We start from the raw sequence: 21,619 nt of genomic DNA, 5'->3' as shown, positions 1-21,619 counted from the left end.
GAAAACCTGATCCAAACAAGAATGAATAGCTTTTTTACAATAGTACATAGAAATGTAATGATAAACAGTTTTAACAATAATGAATGAATTGGTGTAAAGGCATGCTCTCAAGGTGAATTCGCATGTTTAAGTTGGCCTCTGTGTGTGTGTGATAAAGGTGTGTGTGACAGCCCCTGTGACTTGCTGCTGTTCTGCTGGGTTAAGCCAGAGAATTCCCCTAGTTCCACTCCTGACCCATGGGAACTTCACCCAGGGCTGTTGCCCACGAACCTTGTCTCTGCTCTGTGCAGTTGAGGCAGCGGGCGGCGGAGGTGTGCAGCTGTTCGTGGAGGCTGGGGTGCCTGTGGACTCGGAGCTGATTCGCCAGTACGTGAACGATGCGCTGGCAGAAACCATAGCCATCATGCTGGGCCAGAGAGAAGGGCAGAGGCCAGCCTCCCCCCCCACGGCTCTGGAAGTGCCAGCTCCTCCAGTAAGACGTGTTTCAGCCTGCTCGCTCACCGTTCCTACAGTACTGTTAGCTTCGGGCCCCAGTCAGTCAGAAGATTGACTGGAGGAACACCAGGGCAGAGACTGACTAGCCTGGTCTCAACGAGCAGCGCAGAATGCTTCCACTTATTTGTACTGATTCTTGTTTTAAAAAACGACTAACTTGTTGTTTTGTCATTAAAGTACAAAAATGAGCCTCAAGTTCTCCAGTTAGGCAAGGTAAGTCCATGTGACGAGCCACGTGGTTCTTTAGACAGCGGGAACACGAGTCCCTTATTGGACGGTCCCAGCGGTCCCAGAGGGGTCCCAGCTTGTAGAGCTGAGCAGACTGCAGCAGTCGGGGGCAGGGGCATCCACAGAAGAGTGCTTCCAAGACCATAGATCTGCCTGCCCAATACCTAGTTAGAAATCTGACTTGCGCTCTGTATGTCACTGTTTGTTTTCCAGACGGAGCCTGTCGTGCCAACACCAGTGCCCACACCTCAGCTCAGCCCCCACCACAGCCCGCCCCCCTCGGGCCAAGCGCCGTCCCCTGTGCGCACCCCCGACGTGTCCGAGCGGGAGTCGGCAGCGGAGTCCTCAGAGGCCGAGCTCGAACCTTCAGCCCCAGTGCACACCGGTACAACTCCAAATGTCACAGCTGCACGGCTGAGCAAAAACTGGGATTTTTACCCAAGAGTCCCTTCAGAATGACAAAAAGTGGATTGAAAAGCTCCTGGAGGTGTAAAAAAATCAGTTGCCTTTGTAATTTAAAATGACTGCACGCGGACAATTTTAAAAGTGTCTTTCACGTATTGTGGGCTTAGCATTACTGCTAGAACACCCTTTCCAAAGCACAGCAGGCCCCAGACTGAGCTTGTATCTTTTGGTTGTTTATCTGGCTTCCAAGAACCCGAGGAGGAGCACAAAAGCCCAGTGATAACACCAGCCGCCACACCAATCCCCTCTCCCCACCCTGTGGCCACACCCTCTCCTCCGGAACCCGAGAGGAACCCCAGCCCAGAGCCAGCGAGGCCGCTCCCCAGCTCCTGGGAAGACGCACAGCTCCCCCTAGAGGAGGAGGACCCCAGGCCTGACTGGGAGGAGTGGCAGTCCCAAAGAGCAGTGTGAGTCACAAAGTTCACTGGTCAAGACAACCCCTTACTAGGCCATTCACACTCCACACACATGTCAGCATAAAACTGAACACAGAGTGAATAAAATTAAAACGTTAAATCATTGCTAAACATGGTCAAAGAAGCGATAAATGTTTGGAAAACCTTTGCAGCTGTATACTGTAGTGGTTTAAAAGATTCTAATACAACAGCGCCACCTGGTGTACTAATTGTGAATTTCAAAGAGCTTAACAAAGTTCACTCGAATGCATTCGTTGATCTCATGAAGAGTGATTAATTACCTCGGACAGCTGTTTTAAAAATGTAATTGCTTTAGTCACTACATTTACAAAGCCCTAGAGAAATGTTGCATAAATTAAGGCTACATAAAGCGTCTGGTGTGTGATGGCAATTAAAAATGTGCCTAAGAAATGATAAGTGCACACAGATTCAGACCTGAAAAACTGGATAAATGCCAACCCTAAAAAAATATAGGACCACAGAGTCAATATAATGTGTTGTAGTTCCCCAAAACTTGGAGGAACTGTGTTTGTACTAAGTCAGATACAATGTGGAGATTTCATTCTACGCCCAGTTTTGCCATGTGGGTCTTCCTGCAGGGTGATGTCAGTGGCCCAGGAGGAGGAAACGGTGTCGCTGGTCACTCCTTCCCCACCTGTGGCTCCTCACGCCCCAACCCCAACCCCGCCCCCTCCCTCACAAGCCCCGCCCACTACCACGGAGACCCAGCCTCCGCCCACCCCGTCCACCGAGGACAGCAGCTCTACCGCGTCAGTCACTGAGACGGACACGGCCGGCAGGAACATCTCCGAAGGGGAGCTGCTCTTCAGCTATGGGCAGTTGGCTGCAGCCAGAGGTGCGCCATTCAGCACAGTGCACCTGTAATAGAAGTGTCTGGGAGGGTTCTACTCTGTATCTCATCCGAGTTACAGCTAAATGAGTAAAACTCAGCTGCATCATTTTTATGCAAACTACATGATTTTCACTTCAATATATATTCTCTATGTCCACTGAGAACAGTGGACATATACAGTCAATATCAAGACCAATAATCAAATAAAAATCAGAATATACTGTATCGGGGCAATTGTCTCTACTTTCCTTTCCTTGCTATTTAGCATTCTGATATAAATATCAGTCAGAACACCACAGATTTAATCCTTCAGTATCTGAAAGCGCAGGAAGAATTTTATTCGATTTCTAGATATTTTTTGTTGCACCTCTGGTATCTAGCTCATTTCTGCTTTGCCTTTCCTTTGCAGCTCTGGCAGAAGGAGGTTTGACTCTCCCAAACCTCAGCGCCAGCTTGTCCAGTTCACTGCATGGATTTCAGGACATGGTGAGGCACTTTCACGGACAGTCCCTCCCGGTTGGCACCAGGATAAAATAATGGAAGGCCGGGTTGGTGCCCAGGCTATGATAAGGCCCAGAATATCACACCGAGTGTCCCCGAATCCTGAGTGTTCGTCTGCTGATATTGTCTTTGCCTTCTTCATCTCTTATTTTATGAAAACCATACTGTACATTCAATCCACAGGGACTGTTTAATTACACACAGGGAAATTAATACATTATATGGTGGGAGAATATGTAAGCTCAAACCTAAAAACAGTAGCAGTAAAAGTCATTCGACTTTAATTTGCGGCCTTCTATCTTGTTAAGTGTATATGTTTATATAAATATTGAAATATACAACATTGAGTACTACCAGAACTACTTTATTTAGTCTTTTATGTAAAATTATTTGGAAATGTAATCTTTTGATTTTGAAATTAGCTGTTTTGTTTGACTTCCTTGGAATTCGTGCTTTGAAAGCCATTACGAAATGAAACCTAAATATTCCAGACACTCCGTGCCAATCTTGTCTTGTGATTCAGAGTACTGATAATAGCATTTGCTAGACTAAACAATGATGCCCTATCTGTTGAACTTTTAAGGAATAGGAAATTCCAAAACACAAATCTCAGGCTTGACTTTCTCTCGGCCCATAATAGCGACCAATTTACTGACAGCTGACTTCGGTGGGACAGCGAACCTCAACCTTTTAAACACAGGCTCGGCTGGGAACCTTCTGCATGGAATTGATCTGGACATCACTGAGAGTGATGGCAGCATGCTTTTTACTTGCGTACGTCATACTCAATTCGTAGAAGTCAGATTGTTATTGACTTCAGGCCGTTAAATGCAGCATGATTCTTTTGCTGTCACGGTATCCTTAAGAACGTGTTCTGCACTTCTGGTGTGTATTAATTTGAGACTCAAGTGAGGAGCTGCAAAGGGACAGGTGAGGGTTGGTTCCTTGCTGACAAGTAGAGAGAAGAAGCACAGCGTTTGGGCTGCGGAGCCTTCTGGAGGAGTGAGCCTGTTAATATTCTTCCTCTGTTAGGACTACGATCCCCCTAGCGAGGGGCAGGTCATAAGGAGGCCGGATATCCAGCATCACCGGGACCCAGTCCTGTCCTTGCTGGCGCGGATGAACCAGGGCCTCACCGCTCTGCAGGAAGGACATGTCCGCCCACAGGTACATCGCACCGCTGGCGCTTCAGAGACCGGCCTGCCGCCAGGGGGGTCTCCGTCTGAATTCGGGGTGGGCTGCCAGCTGACTACATCCCACACGTCTACGTCTGCCACCACACAAACACACGGAGCTTCACTGCCTCAGTTCTTTATGTGATGACAGGTGTAAAATAGTGCAGGGCTCCAGTAGGTACATCATGTTATTAAGCAGGGCAGCATCATTAAAAGGAATTGCCTGTAACGTGTCATCTCTGTGATAAGAATGAATGAATTTGTGAATGAATAAATTAAAAAATGCGACCCATTTTTAACATTGGGTTAATAAAAGGGTTATCTTGAATGGCATTCTGGACCTTTTGCTATAATGAGGAAACAAATGTTTTTGAAGTATTTGAAGTAATTTTTATATTAATAGAACTAACATAGGAGCTCTGTGGTAAATAAATTTGTGTAATTACAAAATAGAAACAGGAAAGATTTCAGTGTAGTAACCGACACTGCTGTAGGTAGTGTTTCAAGCAGTAGGTGTCACCAAAGAACATGAAAATCAGTTCTGACGTCCTTCCACAGTGATTCTGGCATCAAAAACTAACGGTTGAATAAAATGTTAATATTAATGTTAAATGGTACATATACAAAATGTTGTAAAGGTACACAATTAAATGTATAAATATTAAACATCTCTGTAATCCTGCAGATAATTTAGGCCTCCCAGGTCTAACATTGTAAAGTCTTGTATTTGGACTGAATGCATGGTACACACGTTTGGTTCAATTACAATTAAGTATTTCGATAGGATTTCTTAGCAAAGTCAGTGCCAAAATAGAATGGTTACATTTCTGAAATCTTGTAGCTAATTTAAAGCATCTCTCGTCTAATCTCTCATCATGGTAGTAGAGGTAATGAACGCTGTCTAACTCTGGTCCCTGTCCACAGGGCTTTGACAAAGAAACCCACCCAGCTTGGTATTTCTTGTGTTGTTAAAGAAATTGAGCAGCAGTACTGAGCCCCTGAATGTTTCCTATGTGCAGATCCACTCTGATGATGACAGCAGCATGGGGGAGGTGAGTGAGGGCCAGAGGCCCAGGCTGACGGCCGCCGGGGAGACTCTCCTGACTGGGCACTCACTCCTGCTGGATCAGAGCAGCCTGAATGCCGAGACAGTGCCTGAGCAAGAGGACAGGTCCCTCTCACCTGGCCAGCAGAGTCACGAGCCAGGTAACACCCTGATGTTGGCGAGCCGCTTTTTGCACCAGGCTTTAAGTGTTAGTCATTTTGACTGACATCCCCAGTGACCAACTCTGTCTTCCATTATGCAAGTGTATTGTGGTAAATCTGACACAGATGGAGGAATTTACTTTGTCACGGTTTTCCAGAGTTAGTAATATGTTCTGATTTGCCTGTCTAGGTGTTACTGTGCTCTTACAATGATTTCACTTTGCTTTACTGCTCTTTTTCCACTTGAGGGGGTAAGTTTCTCTCAATGTAGTGGTTTCCCTGCGAACGCTTGCTGTTTGCTCTGCGTCACAGTTCTTATTTCCCCCTTTGTGGTGCCTGTTTTCTAAAGCTGGTTTCCTTCTTTCCCACTGCCCTGCTGCTGTGCACAGGGGGATAGACGTGTTTACTCTGCAGAGCCTGGTGACACTGTGAATGAACTCTTGAATCACTTGGGAATGTTTCCTGTTGGGTTTTCATCACGTAAGGCTGGAAACTGGAGCTCAGTGGAAAGTCTTCCCAACAGGGTTCCTTTATATATTTATATTGTTTTTTGCTTCCCCAGTGCAAGACTCAGTCTTGTGTTGATAGGGAGCTTGGCTTGACTGCTAAACAAAAAAAGATTGTTCGGTTCTATTTGTGCATGATGGCTTAGCTAAGAGTACTGCTGGTAAATTGACGAGGTATTACACAGACCACCATATTCCTCTGCTGCATAGATGAACACTGGGGAGACCTGAACCCCTCTTTGGTCGTCTGGCCTGCAAACAATAACCATTTAGAATATAAAAAGATAAGAAATCTTACAACCTAGAGGACACCATTTGACCTATCTAGTCTGTCTGGTAGTTAGTAGCTAATTGATCCAGGCTTTTCTTGTTGATGGCTTCAACAACATGGCCCGGTAGCCTGTTCCATATACCCATAAGCCTTTGGGTAAAGAAGTGCCTAGTGTTTTTAGCTTTAAAAGCCCTTCCACATAGTTTCCTCTTGTGCCCTCTGGTTCCTGTACCACTGTTCAGTCTGAAGAAGTACGTTGGGTTGCTTGTGTCAATGCCCTTGAGAATTCTCAATTTGTGTATCAGGTCCACTCGTAGTCTTCATCTCTCCAAAGCTGAAAGGTTTCAGTTCCTTTCACCTGTTGGTGTAAGACATTCCCTTACCCCTCTTCTCACAGCTGGACTGCTGACGCTGATTGCGTTTCGGGTGCAGTGGAACTGGCAGGACCCAGGCGGTCTCAGAGAGATAGCGTGCAGATGTGTTGATCTTAGCAAGGTGTTGTGCGTGGTGGCCTGGCTGTCACTGCCGATCCTGCTGCCAACCTGCTGGCTGTGGCCTCTCCAGACATCTGGCAATCGTGAGCTCGCGTGATGCATACCGACGGCATGATGGCGCTGTTCTCTAGATAAGCCGGCCATATTTCTCCCATTCTATCATTCTGTATTTCTCCTTCATTTTCTTCGGGCTCAACATTCAACATGTTAAATTGCCTTGTCACCAGCGTCGATTAAAATTAAAAATGACACCAAAAGCATTTAAGCAGTATCAAAAATCTGTATACTTTATTTTTCTAAAAACATACTGTACATGCATAAATAGGGGGATGATTTTCTTTCGATTCTTTGTATATATAAAATCCCAGTATGTATACGAATGCAGTATATTTTTAAGTGTATTTGGCATGTGTGAACATGGACAGTGAGAGTGAGTAGGTAGTGCTAGACGAGAACAGTAATCCTGAATGTGCCAGTTTTCAGAAGATGTATTGTATTTTGTATTGTATTGTGTTTTTCTTATCAATGATGAAACTCAAGGAAAAGGCTTGAGATATTGTTTTCGAGAATCCAGAAACTACCTGCAACATATTAGTGCATAGTCAATTTTCCTGATTCACTCACTGACTCATGCTTAGATGTCTCCGTTTAATTTTAATTAAATGAAACTGGAGTGTAAAAGTGTCTGGTGCATCCTTGGGCATTGGCCTTTTATAGCAAGTGTAAGTAGACAGACTGCACATACTGGAAGACCCATAGAGTTGATTAAAAATACTTCTTGAGTATGTTTTCTGACTTTCTGACTGGATTACAAAAATATCCTGCTGAATTGAAGTATATTTAAAAGATATAGAAGAGTGTTCAGTCAAAAACTTAAGAAAACATTGCTAGAGCATTGCATGTTTTGGGAACGTGGATCGTGTTTGTCTCAAAGTTTGTTATGAACACTAGCAGAATTACATGGCTGTGGTTTGAATTCAATATAAAAGTTGTAAGTTTACTTCTATTGTACCTCAGATCAATGTGTCCTGGGTTAGATATAATCTCACTCTCTAGGGACCATGTTAATTTCCTGAGGCTTTTTTTCCAGAATGCTAGACAGAATCAGTCTTCATTAATACTTAATGATAACCAGCAAACACACCAATTCATTAATCCACAGGTACTCAAGTTAAAGTAAAACCTCTTCCCAACTTGATTGATGTGTCTCTAAGATTAAGATCACTTGTTTCATGTGTGTTCCACTGCAGTAACACTGCTTGTAAGTCACTCAATTACCATTATTATTCTACTGCTCTGCCACTGGAATAAGGATTTGCAGAGAAATGATTTGTTTAAAATAGATTTTTTGTTTTCGAATTGTGCAATATTCATTTTCTGTCAATAGAAACACCTTAGAATTTGCATACTGTAAATATTCTGTGAGATGTACCTCTTGCAGAACACAAGAGCACTTCCTATCAGGAACGTGGGGATACAGTAAAGCACTGTGTTGTCTGCTCCCAGGTGTCGCTCTGGGAGCTTCCCAGGACACTTATGGCCCCATGAGCCTCAGGGATCTGGATGAGCAGCCAGTGCCTCCTCCTCGTACGCGGCCAGTCACCGTCAGACCCTCACAGCCCGTGGACATCCGCAGTGGACCACAGGTGGGGTGCAGTCAGCTTTCACTCATTTTCTCCCAGTCTGCTCTGCCCAGTCTGAAATAAAAAATCCAACAAAGTATTGCGAATGGATTTGTATTGCTAATGGAAGATTATATAACTATTAAAAAATATATTTTTTTCCTAGATAAGGCAAAGACAAAAACCCCAATGGTGCACAATACAATATCAGCAATGCAGATGGATAATCCTCTGTTATCTACGATTATCTGCCTCTCTTAGTGTAAGAACTATTGTATTTCTACAACAGTGTGATTTCTCCTTATGTACACTACCTTACAAAAAAGAATTGGTAACCATGAGATTTTCCTGAATGTGCTTTAGGAGACTCAAAGCCAGACTCGAAGTAACTGGTTCCAACTAGAAGGTTGCATTTGGGTTCAATCAGAAAAGATGCAGATCAAGTAGAGACTGTGGCCTTCACTGTGATTGACCCTGTTCTTTACCATTTCATGTTACTGTCCTCTAGAATCCCAGTCACTGAATTTAAGGAGGATGTCAATCCCAGGATTCCTGTGAGGAATCCCAGAATACTTGTATCCAATCTGTATGTGGTGACATTGAAAAATGAGAGCCATTCATCTCCTCTGTCTGTACTGTATATGATAGCATCACACTGCTGGGTGCTCTCTCATTCATAAAAATATACAGATTAGGCTTCTTCTAGCTTGACTGGTAGCCTGGTTCTGTGATTTACGGGTTGTTTAAACTAAGGGGCTCAGTGGCGGTCCACCACCTTAATAATGTGTTGACAAGAGATCATTAGTTTGAATAGCCAGACTTGCATGTAAGACTCTATAATATACAGAGTATATGTCGTAGAAACACACAAAGACGAATACAAAAATTTTGACAATTAAATTGGTAGTTTTAAATTTTTTTTCATTTTATTAAAAAAACTATGTGCATGCAATACTGATGTGCACCTCTACATTGTTTTTACTTCAGGCTACCGAAATACCAAGAGCTGAGCAAGGACCACCTCCAATTCTAGTGAGACAGTACAGTCACAGCACTGAGGACGAAGCGGAAAGAGGTATTTTCACATAAACCCGTGTGCGGTTCTTACACATTCAGTGCTCTGAAAGGAGTGGAGGATGGATGTTGGGGGGGGGGGGGGAGGGTTATGTTTTTTTCCAAAGGTTTTAGAAAGTAGCGAGGGTGCCTCTGACTGGCTGTGGTTAGGAAACTTCCTCAAACCCCTGAACACTAACAAGGAACTTGTTAATCTGTATTAATACATTTCCTCCACCAGATGGCAGTCCTTCTGTGTTCTGTGTGCAGGACAAGTCCACTCAACAGTAAATGGTTTACAACAAAGTCATATTGGTTTTCAGATGGTCAGTTCATGTGTTCAGCAGCTCTGCCTTATCTACCGGCAGTGAGCACACTCTCCACATTCTGAGGGCACCTTGGGTTGCATCACTCATCATGCTAGAAATGTTGGGCTCAGCTCTTTTCACTGCCAGGTGTCAATAAGTGATTAAGTGTGGTGTCAAGCACTTTTTCAGTGAGGTCAGTGAATACCTCAAAATAAGCAGAAGGAGGGAAAGCGAGTGACTATAAATGTGCCCTTTTGATGTGTCTGCTGGTGGCCTAAGGGCTTGCATTGATGAAGCGAAGCTGCAGTTGACAGATTAACCCAGACAAGGAATGTGGGTGGGTATACAAAGAACACATACGCTGTCTAACTTATAGCCAAGGGATAGCAAGCACAGGTGCTGGGAGTTTAAGCTCAGGGTGGGCAGAGGCTGACAGTAGCCGCAGTGCTAGCGAGCTTGTTTGTTGTTCCCTGTCCTTTCTCCTGAAATACACACAGCTTCCACAATGAAACCGAAACAAAGTGTCACTGAATGATCCAAGATTGCTTCTTGGATTGTCTTTGTAATGCACAACAGTGTAACAAGCTGCTCTCACAGTGATTCTAAAAGGCTAGAATACCATTCAGAATGATAATATGCAATGTTCAGCTCTTTTTCTGTGACTCACTTCTATCCACATATTAAGACATATTTAGTTAAGCATGCTCTTCTTTCGATAAAAGTGTTTTAAGATCTCATTGGTATTCTTTAATATTAAAGTACTTATAATATGTTAGCAGCCCTGTACAGCAAACTACATTTTGATTTCTCAATTATTCAGTCTGTCCAGCAAAACACATGCTTAACTAAACTTTCCAAGATGAAGATAAAAATACTGTTTGCTGTAAATCTTAAGACATCATAGGAAGCTAACATTAGCTACATTTAATGTGCTACATCATCTCTTCTTTGCCTGAACCATTAAACTCCTCTGTTATCGATTAATAAACTATAAAGGTCAGTTTCTGTAGAACCTACACACTTTACAAGTAATTCCATGTGAGCCTTTTCTGAACATGAGTAGAAGGATCAATGAAGGTAATCCAGACTATGCCTTTTAACATAATAATGGAATTTGTCAGTGGCTTTTGTTTGACCGTTCCTGAGAGAATTGCACTTTGCCCAATTCATGTTTGTCAATTTAAAGGTATAAAATGTAGCAAAATACTTACGGTGCTGAGTAGATCATTTTTCAAAACATACTCTTGCAACAGACTAAATAGAACCCTGCAAGTCTGAATATTGTGTACGAAGGAGCCACACCCTAAATACAAGGAAAGGAACCTTCCCTGTTTGCCTGCAGCGAAGTGGTTGCTCTGCTGGAGGCAGGGAGCAAATTCTTCCACAGTACCGAGAGAATCCCCTCTCCAGAGGAGCTCAACACTGTGCCAGCCTGCACGACAGCTTTCCAGTCTTGTTCTTGCATTTCTTTTAAAGGTGCACTTTCCTATTTGTCACGGTGTCTAATTTCTATTTTTGACTTTGTTCTTTTTAAACGCCATTGTACACACAGGGAGTTCCGCATATACACATGCCAATTATCCTTGTCTGCCGAAACGTATGGTTTACATTTCACAAGTCTACCAAACAGTCTTTTAAAATCAGACCCGTTATGCCAACGTAAATACAAAGACTCTCTGACATACTAATTAGGTTCACAGTGAGCATGCTAATCAAGAAAGTGTGCATGTAATTGCAGCCTTTGTGAATGCATTTGGGTGTGCACTTAATTGCAGCGTGCTTGTATGTTTAGAGAAAGGCTTGACAAATTAGGTGTTCTTCAGCAAGAGACAACCAATTTATATGAAAAGACAAGTTAAGGATACACAGCTGTTGTCCACCAGGCATGTGGGAATCAGAACAGTAGCTCTAGTGTTCAGCTATGGAACTGGTATTTTTTAAAGATGAACAACATAAAGAAAAATTGCCCGGGAACACCACCCCAGTAAGCAGCCCCCCTCAAGCTTAAACAAATATGGGACTTCACTGAGAGCACCACTGTTCTGCATGAAATGCAGTGCTTAATTTCCACTCCTGACAGCCCATGTTATAAGGAGAAAGGCAGCAGAGCACTCTGGCACACTTCCCATTAACTCACTGGCCCTTTTCCATAACATTTCAATTACCACTTACATGTACGCGCTGCAGTGAAAAATAAACTGCCCCGCACTGTCCACAGAACACACGGGGCTTTCTGTTAAAGGTGTCCTTTTATGCGTTGGCACCATACAGTACCTAGATGGGTATATTTAGCCACGGGGTCCCAGCCTTCTGCCTGTGAACAGGCACAGTCACAACTCAGAGGTGAGCTGTGACTCCAAGCAGTGCAAGTGTTGCTGTAAGGCCGAGTGGAGAAAACTAGGAAAGAATTCAAGGTGCTTATGGACAGGGTAATGCAGCTTTTTAGCTGCTCACTAGATACAGTACTCCTGTGACAACGCAAAGTGCTCCAGCACCAGGATACAGCTCTCTGTGGCCTGGGGCATTGCCTCTGTAGTGGCTCTCAATAATCACGTTTTCATGGAAGATAGCCTTCAGCTTTGAACAGAATTTGAGTTTTTTTTGTTTTTTATTCTTGATGCATCAGATAAATTCTCAGCATTTGATAATCATTTCACGTTCAAGTATTATTTCCTTTGGAACCACAGTAAGCATAACATTCTGTGTGTTTTTAATATCATCCAGTGATGGAAAATTATAATCCATCACTATAAATGTAGTGGTATAAATGAGCTCCTGTCTGTAGTGTTGCTTTAAAAACTTCACATACACCCATTCAAACAGATCTGTACGCACACGTTCATGCAGCACCACTGTTTTTACTGGGGCCTGCACAAGGCTTACAAGGTCAGATTCTGTTCCTTCCTGAAAAAACAAACAAACAGCACATAGGGTATGTAATGTAAGACAAATAAAAGCCTGAACTGAGGAGCTGTTAAACCATCAGCGCAGATCGATTATTTGTTTAGCTGGACTGGAGTTATACCCTATTTTCAGTTAAGTGCATTCTTTTAAACAAATTTCTGCAGTTTGTTGGCTGATATCCCAAATTCAGTAACTTCCTACTGCATAAATAAATATACTTGACATTCCTGAGAATATTGTCTTTTACCATGTTCCCTTAAAATGGCACAAAAATGTGTATGCCAGAAATGTTTTTTATCTGTGGATTCAAAGTAGACCTTTTTTATCTGTATGTCATATCATTCAAAACTGAGTGACAAGCTCATACACACGCTGATGTGAATTACCAAAAGACCCTCTTTTGACCATATTACCAATTAAGAAACACCACAGCTTTCCACACTCAGTATGGAAAATGTTTAACCCAGCACATTTTAGCAATGAGGACCTTAACTGTGGTGCTGGCTTAAAATTCAGATTACACAAACCTTTGACTACACTACACATATATGAATTCAAAAGCCCTCCGAAAACAATCCCTAGAATATTTGTTATTTTTTTATAGGTATAAAAGATATTTATAAAATATGATTAGTTTATAAAGGTATTAATGTCTTAATAAAATATATCGAAGAGAGAAGAAGTTTACCAAAGGGATCAAATACACTAATTGAAAGAAAATTGGTAGCCTGGTAACAGGTAGCATTGATATCCAAAAGGAATTCCTTGTTGTTTACCCCGGTGTATCTCAGCCACATCCAGCAGGAGGCGCTGTGTGGCCTCTGAGGAGTGAACAATAGCCTAGCAGGTGAATGGCTAAAAATCACTTATGAATGGAACATCTGTGTATAATAGCAACTGAGGAAATATAAAAGCTAGTGTAGTCTACCAGATGATATTCGAATGCTTTTCCAAATGTTATTAATAATTTGCCGCTGTTTAGTTAATCTAGGAGGTCATTATACGCCTGAGAGGAGTTCTGTTTCTTATGCCCTTTTTTTCCGATTTTGAAGCTCTCAGTCTTGTTTTTTTCCGCTTTTTTAACTCCTGCTAATAATTATAGTGCATTTTCACTGCAGCAGACATTATGGAGACAGTGGTAGAACATGTCTCGGGATTTTATGTGCCTTTGTTTAATCTGCCAAGCTATTACACAGCTGTTCGGTTGTGTTAAGGATGTCATTTGCAAAATATTCTTCTGTTTTTAAGGGTTAACCTGGGGCAGGAATAAATGTCCTCCAGCAGGATTGTTGTTTCCCTGGAAACAAGAAACACAAAATAAGGCTTTCCAAATTATTAATCACTCTGTGTCCTTGTAGTGTTTCAGACTATACGCTCACTGGGTGAAGGCTGATACCCAAAGAATTCTGCTTTTTGAAGATGAGGTCATTCTTAATCCTTGCAATTCATTGTATTTAAAAATGTGCCTTTAAGGAGTGAGAGCAGCCTCATGTGATTTTTGTACAGGCATGTGGGAGTCTTCCGTGCATCTGTAAGCAGTGTACTTACCGCAGAGCTACAGCTTCACCGTTAGGTAGTGATATGAAACAGGATTCTGCAAGGCTTCCAAAAATGCTATCATAGTTTATGGCATGTTTATGATGGTGTTTTTTGCTTGGCAATATGCATCGTAATAGGTTTTCAATTTAATTTCTCAGCACATATTAGAGTGAGATATTCTTATAAGAAGTCTTATTTATCACAACTGCGCATGACTAAATCTCTGTTTTCAGCAGTAAAAAAAATCTTTTGCAGAATATTCATTATTTCCTTTGCAACCTTTGGCTATCTGTTCACACAATGGATGCTTCCCGGCAGAAAGGTTGACAGAATTTCATTAAAAATAAGCCCTGTAGTCAATCGTATCCGCAAGAAGAAGGGAAGCACTCCAGTGGAACTGCTCTGAAATGATAATAAAGATGAAAGATAATAAAAAATGCATTTGTTGCTATAAATGTAAATTTTAGGACTTTGAGAACGACCCATTTCCTGTTTTTATGTTCTGAGTTGCATGTGAAATTAAGTGGAGATCATTTTCTGCATTTCTATTACAGCAAATCAGCTACAGGTATCCTATTTGTAAAATTAAATTGAGATCTGTTTCTGCACTTCTAATACAGTACTTCAGCTACAGGTAATTTATCTTTTAACACCAGTCACCATCTCGGATGTCCACTGGTAACTAACTGCCTCCAGGCCATAATTCACTACGGAGGCAACAAGGCCTTGTAAGCTTCAGGCTATGCATGAGGATACGCATGTACACCTTCATCCAGGATATGTGCTTCTGTGTGATTGTTTTATCTGCTGTAGTGTCTGTGTCTGTGGACGTTCTTGTGTGTGTATATATGTATGGTTTTGTATGTGTATGATTTGCCAGGACTTCTTTGAAAATGCGAAGGTAAATTTCAGGTGAACTTGGTACTGTATGTAAAATTTCATCAAAAACTAACCGCTCTCCTTGTCACAGACTACTCCTTCAGCCTCTTTATTATAGCACTGAGGGCAAAATGTGATGCAGACGGAACCCATTGGCATTTTAATTGAAAAATGATGAGATGGAAGATTAAAATGCTCCGCATTCTGAACACCACTTGAGGATCCTCTTGCTGACACTACCAAGCCCTCGCTTCTCGTTTCTTTTCCGGTTGTGTTTCCCTTGTTTTGTGTGGTGCGGTTCAGAATTCCCACCCTGGTCCCCAGAGGTTGTAATCCTCTGTAATCAGTCCCTGCTGCTTCGGCATCTTTTCACGCGCAAGAGCCCTGTGCCTGCACATCATCCTGCCATCACTGCTCTCACAGTTCACACACAGGCGAGCGGAGCGACGATGGCCAAGCACGCCTTCATGTTCACCGTTAAGCAATTGTTTCTTCTTCTGGAGTCTAGCTTTCATACAGCTGTGCAGATCAGCAGCGTGTACTTCAAAAATTGCTTCTGATATGTATTTTTTCTATTGTCAGAGTAAGTCTTACTAAGTAAACTCAGTGGAAAAGATTTTTAAATCCATCAAGATCTCTGCAATTCTAGAAAGGGATTTGGTATTCTTTTTTCTTTTTCAATATTTCAGGGTTTTCTTGAACACTTATTAGTTATCATGTATGCAAGTTATCTACAGTATAGCGGCAATACTGTCTTTTGGGTCCCCATGGAGTTGATAGATCTTTTCCACATAGCAACTTTGAGGACCATCAAGGGGTAAATCATTTTGAAATTAAGAGCATTCTTGGATTGTATGATTCTATGATTTGCTCTCTTTTCAAGCTTATATGTAGTTATTTTAAAAATCCAGATTTTTTTTTCTTTTGTGAACCTACATAGTCCTTTACACCAGAGAGGAAGGATTCTAAAAAAACTGCATGGTTCCTTTACTTTAAGATTCTTTAAACTGCTCCACAGACATCATTAGCCCAAGGGGTGCCAACAATTCAAAGCTTCCTAGGAAATACTGTATATATTGTATAAGTACTGTATAAATATAAATATATTGTATAAATATAAATATATAAATACAGTTGCAGCACCCTTAGCTACATCACTTTCATTCAGCTGGAAATCAAAGATGTTTTAAATTAAAAAAAAAATATGTTCATTAATAAAACAAACTCTAAAACTTTGAATGTACTTTTACTATTTCTGGTGGAACTGATCAGTGCTTTTCAGATAGGATGCAGTCTACAGTATATAACATTGACTAACTCCTGTAACTACCTGTTTATAGGGGTTACATGGAATTACATTGGTGACAGACCAATGGGTGATAACACCGTCTTTTCTGCAGTACAAGATACTCTCATCTGACTGGGGTTGTCTTTCTCCTCAGGAAGTAGACTAATCTATTTCTACAGTATATTTCACTAATGAATGGGGAGGGGATGAGGAACACTGACATAGACCCAGCTGTTTACATCTTTGCAATAGGAAACAGGCGCATAAGGGTATTTATATCGTGATTTGCCAGTTTCAACCTTTTGCATTCCAGATTGCTGGAACATGGGCAAATCATATAATTGTATTTTTTCAGCCAAGAAGGCAATTTACTAAACGTTAGTTGCAGACTTCCTTAAAGCCAGTCTAACAAATTTATTGCAGCCAATTACAAGACGCTGCTGTGTTATAGTTTGGAACGCTAACATTTGCTTCAAAAGATCTTAAAAACTAGCAAAATAGGACTTGGACATTAACCTCAGTTCACTCTTATTGTTTTTAGGGATCATTACTACTGAAACACCTAAAAACTGAAAGATTGAAAGATTTCTTCATTTAGAGGGATGTTATTGCATATACGATCTTCAGCACGATTTAGAATAGATTTTTACTACTTTTTTCTTTTCAGCTTTGAGGGACATTACAAAACTCTTGCATTGATGAAAGAGACTGGTCTTCTCTATTTTTAAGACGTCAGCACCATCATATCCAGACACGTCACTGGGTGTAGTCACTTCGTCCATTTCTCCTTTGACAACTCCTTGCTGAAAGAGCGGTCCAGTTCTGATTTCACACATGTACAATGCAGCGCCCTGTACAGTAGCTAAAAATCCCTGAGATTCAAATAAAAGTCTGCATTTTCATGTATAACCTCCACTAACAAGTTTCCATTCCCGGCGAGTTCTTCTCTCAAAGCTAAGAAAAATAAGGGCAGTTTTAAAGTTTGAAATCAAACTTTCTTTAAAAAATCCAAAGCAGGTGCCTTCCCTCTTGCACTACACTTTTTTCAGCTGTGAGGCCTGACTTACAGTGGCTGTGCAAGCTGCAGGGTTGACATAAAAACAAGTTCTGAGCTTGTCACCATGTGTTATACTGTACTTTCACCAAATATTTCAGATGACTTGGTGAAGAGAGCTGTCTCTCCCATTATATCACCACTGTCTTGTAACTTCTGCAATGAGACAGCAGCAGGCAATGTTGGATGCTCTGAGAGAGTGAATAGAATGACTTCAAACTGCCATATCAAGACAATGCTTCACTTTACTGGGGGCTGTTATCTACAGCATATTGTTTTCTGCATAAATGATCTAATCTGACGACATTTATTCGGTTCCATATTTTCCCTGCTTTTCTAAGGTTCGTTTCACATTTGTACGATGAGGCTGTATAATAGAAACTTATTCCCTTTCTGTGTCTTTTTTCAGCAGATCACTGAACATGGAATTAAACACATTCACACACATGTATGTTATTTTATCATTAGTCAATCACTTAATCATAGAGGCACGAGTCTTTCCCTAAAACAGATGGAGATGTTTCAAAAACATCCATATTCAATGATAAAAATTCACCACAATCTTAATTTTTTTCATGCCTCTACAATGGCACACATGTCTGAATGGTCCATTAAAAACACATATTTTGTTGGGGATAAAATTCTATTCTGTGTGCAGATGATCCTGGAGCATTAATGAAACTGAAATCTTTGTTTTGAGTAGGTTTTCACTTCAATAGTCATAACCTTTTCACCTGGTTCCCTTTAACCCAACTTTAGATAAGTAGATCTTTCCTAGCCTTCTCCCTTTGATCAGCGGAGCTCAGATTTTGCTCGGTGTCTATGCATTTGAAGGCAGACTCTCGGATTTCACCGGCTTCTCTTCCCAGAGATGTCTTTGAAACTGCTTGTTATTAAAAGATCTCCTGTTACAGTGGAGTGGTGCTTGCTGCAAGCTGTGCTGCGTGGTGCTCGGGCCTGTGGGTCCAAACAGCAGCATCTTGTCGTGCGTCATGTCGTGACGAAATCAAGGAGCTCAGACCAAGATTTAGTCTCTTCTGCCGGGTTTTTTTTTTCGTGCTCCATTCATTTATTTTCTAAAAAAAAAAGGGGCCCATTGGCTGAATGAACAGCTGAGTCTGATAAACCAAGAGCGGTTGAAACAGCTCAAGCTCCCTTCGATAGCCGTGCGAAGTGCTCCAGAGCCTTTAGTAGCTGGATTTGTAAATGAGCTGCAGCTAGCAGTGTGCAGAGCAGTGCTGCGGGCTACAGTATATGAGCCTTCCATATTTGACTTTTATAACCTATCAGAGTGCCTTTGACAGCCATACAGATTTGAGTCTTTGGCTGACAGGACTGAAAGCCGAGAAGATAGGACTGATGGATTTTTTTTCCCCTGATGGTGCTGAAAGGCGATCTTCCTGCAGCCCAACAGGACGTGCTCAGATTTTCCTTGGCGAACCTGAGTCAAGCCCACTGAGCCAGACCAGAGCTGCAGCAGTGTCTGATGTCCTGCCAGAATCTTAAGCTTTTGTTCTTCCTCCTGTCCCATAGCAAGATGCTGAATCCTCAGAACCACACTCAGCTGCACATTACCTTGTAAGGCAACAGGGTTTAAAATCAGTTCACAGCACAGCCTTCTCTGCAGCTGCAGAGCTCTTGTTTTTATCTGGAATGTTTTGAGCAGACACTCTCTTCACTGCAAGGGGTCAGGGTTTTTTTCATGTTGCCTGAAAATGAACTACAGACTATGTTACACTATCAGCCTGACTTAGCTGATGTTGTGTGAACTAAGTATGAATTTATCAGATGTCCAGAGAATTATCTTAATAGTAGTGAGTAGCTTTTGATTTAAGTTTGTTAAGTTTGAGGAGATCTCTTCCCAATTACCTAAATCCCTTTTCCTTCAATTGATATTTATTAAACATCTGTAACGTTTTAAAAACACATTCAGAAGATTGCATGATATGTCAGCTTTTGCATGGATAAGACATTTGTATAGAACTGTTATGCAGCCCTTTTTTAAATGTTTTTTTCTGCCTCCCTGTGTGACAACTGTGGCTTTCTGTGCCTTTTCAGAATCCTAAGTGAACTCTCTTCTTGCTTGCTTTTAGGAATGGACTTTGTTTGGATTTATAAAGGCTCTGTAGATATACCTATCATAAGATGATACTTTCAGTGGTGGGTAGTATTCGATTTTGGATTTTGAAAAAGCAAGTACCTCATGGTGCCTAAATGTACTGTATAGAGCATATCAGCATTCTTTTGTACCACTTTTACGAATACTTATTTTGAAGGCTTTGCCTTTGCCAGTGAAGACAAAGGGTCTTCTTTGAAAGACTCGTGCATGCCCAAAGGCTTCGCTGTGTAGTATCGGCAAATAACACAATCGTTCCCCTGTTGGTGACTCACAACAGATGTCACTGAATATGTGACATGGGCTTTGCAACAAAGAGAAACACACCAAAAGCTTTCAACTTCTGTGTTAATGACATTATTTCCAGCACCTTTTAATCCAGAGCAAGTAATTTTGTTTTCTTGAATTGCTCCAGCTGTGGTTACAGGGGGCATGAGTACTTGTCAGGAAGTTTCTGACAGGCAGATTGCTCTCGCTGTTATCTTAGGGCAGCGTGGGAGAGCAGTATGTAATCTAGTGTTCTTTGGTGTTGTTGCTCTCTTCTAGTGTCTGGTGAAAACAGGGAACATATTTTGGTCCGTTTTGCCAGATCACCTGAAGAAATTCTGCACAGCAGTTACCAAAGGTCAGAGGTCACATCCTGTTAAAAGACTGAGGAAAGCTTATTTTGCTAAACTGCCTGAAACTGTGGATTACTGTGTGTTTGTTTTGGTACAATGCTGTGGTTTAGTCTAAAATTCATACTCTTCAGAGTCTTATGCCTGCTTTTTATTTGACAGAACTGCAGCTTGGTGTGTTGCTGTTATTGTGTTGGGGGAAACATGGGGGCGCCGAACGTACTTGATTTGAAAGGGCTGATTGTTTTCTTTTGTCTTGCTGGCCCTGTTAGACACTCATCTGGTTTGTATCAGACTGTTTTCACAGCCAGCCAATGCTGCTTTTCATGCAGGCTGACAGTAAAAGGCTCCCTCTCTCTATGAAAGCCAGGCGGAGGCAGTGCTGTTTGCCTGCAGCTGAGGGGAGCACCTTGAATCTATTAGAGTGCTCACAGCAGCTTCCAGCTTGAACCGTGACTGGACTACCACAGCCATCTTACAGCATGCAGTCAGGATACGCCCAGACCAGTAGCATTGAAAGACAGCCGCCAAGGCCTCTAGCCCTGTCATTGAGAGCAGTTATCAAATAATCAAATTAAGTCTAAAACTTGTCTCCCCTGTGAGCCATTTCCATTGCTGAGCACTACCCATAAACTGCTGCTGGTTGTCTCAACATCAGAGCCAGGAGGCTGTTTGATCCATTGAGCTCATTTCCTTCGGTTGTCCCAAAGCCAGTACATTTAGTACATTGTCCTTAAAACAACCCCCCCAAGGTATTAATTTCTCTTGAGATCATCATAAGAATATAAGAAACTCTACAAAACTGTAAATGAGAGTTGGACTTTCGAACCATCTAGCTCCTTGGTTGCTGTTAGGTACCTGATCCAGGGATCTCATTCAGTCATTTCTTAACTTTGACAAACCAGCAAACCCCACAACTCACAATTTAGAGGCAATAATCAATCTATCCAACATGTCTTTGTAAGGTGGGAGGAAGCTGGAACTCCCAGCTAAACCCCACTCAAACACGAGGGGAGCATGAAGTCTCCATAGTATGGACCCAAACCCGGGACATACAGTAAGATTTATGAGGCAGCAGGGCTAACCAGGTCAGTAAAGTGCACAAGATCGAATACTGTTATTACTGTTATTGACAGTGTTCTTCCATGTAATACTAAAACAAGTTGCACCTCATACGGAGCCGTTTTAAGGGAAGGAATTATGGCGTGCTTTAAAACTTTAATAGACAATGAAAATGTAACAATAGAGATTAAACTGTGTCCAGGCCACTAGACTCAAAGAACAAGAACTGTGCTTGGCAGTACTTTATTTGGTTGCCACAAAATGTAATTTGCAGGTGGCAGGTGTGTCAAAGTTTTTATTTATACCAGGCTTTAGTCACAACAATTTAAATACACCTGCCTGAAAAACTAAAAGGTGACATAGCATAGTGGGTAAACCTCTGGACTCGTGACTAACAGGTTGTGGCTTCAAGTTGTCGCAGCAGACACATTGATCATGGTGCTTGACCCCAGTTGCTCCAGTCTACCCAGCTGTACACAGTAAGTGGGGATCAGCACTGCTAGGGATAATCTCTTTGATGGACTAGTGTCCCAGCCAGGGAAAGGAATCACACAGTCTGCTCTTTAG

General features: G+C 41.9%; 1 protein-coding gene across 1 annotated transcript in view; it reads left to right on the top strand.

Annotated features, from left to right (window-relative positions):
• Positions 1–21,619, top strand: part of kiaa0586 (KIAA0586 ortholog) — a 172,906-nt gene that overhangs the window by 139,947 nt on the left and 11,340 nt on the right. The window contains exons 23-31 of the mRNA XM_088924648.1: positions 291–472; positions 937–1,108; positions 1,379–1,595; positions 2,204–2,460; positions 2,867–2,943; positions 3,991–4,125; positions 5,153–5,339; positions 8,117–8,256; positions 9,220–9,307. Of these exons, the coding sequence (XP_088780774.1) occupies positions 291–472; positions 937–1,108; positions 1,379–1,595; positions 2,204–2,460; positions 2,867–2,943; positions 3,991–4,125; positions 5,153–5,339; positions 8,117–8,256; positions 9,220–9,307 (1,455 nt within the window). The remainder of the gene's footprint in view (positions 1–290; positions 473–936; positions 1,109–1,378; positions 1,596–2,203; positions 2,461–2,866; positions 2,944–3,990; positions 4,126–5,152; positions 5,340–8,116; positions 8,257–9,219; positions 9,308–21,619) is intronic.

Source organism: Atractosteus spatula, chromosome 9 (assembly GCF_055471065.1).
Source record: "Atractosteus spatula isolate fAtrSpa1 chromosome 9, fAtrSpa1.hap1, whole genome shotgun sequence".
Classification (NCBI taxonomy): Eukaryota; Metazoa; Chordata; class Actinopteri; order Semionotiformes; family Lepisosteidae; genus Atractosteus; species Atractosteus spatula.
Note: the sequence above shows the minus strand (reverse complement) of the source record. Positions and strands in the feature narration are given on the sequence as shown.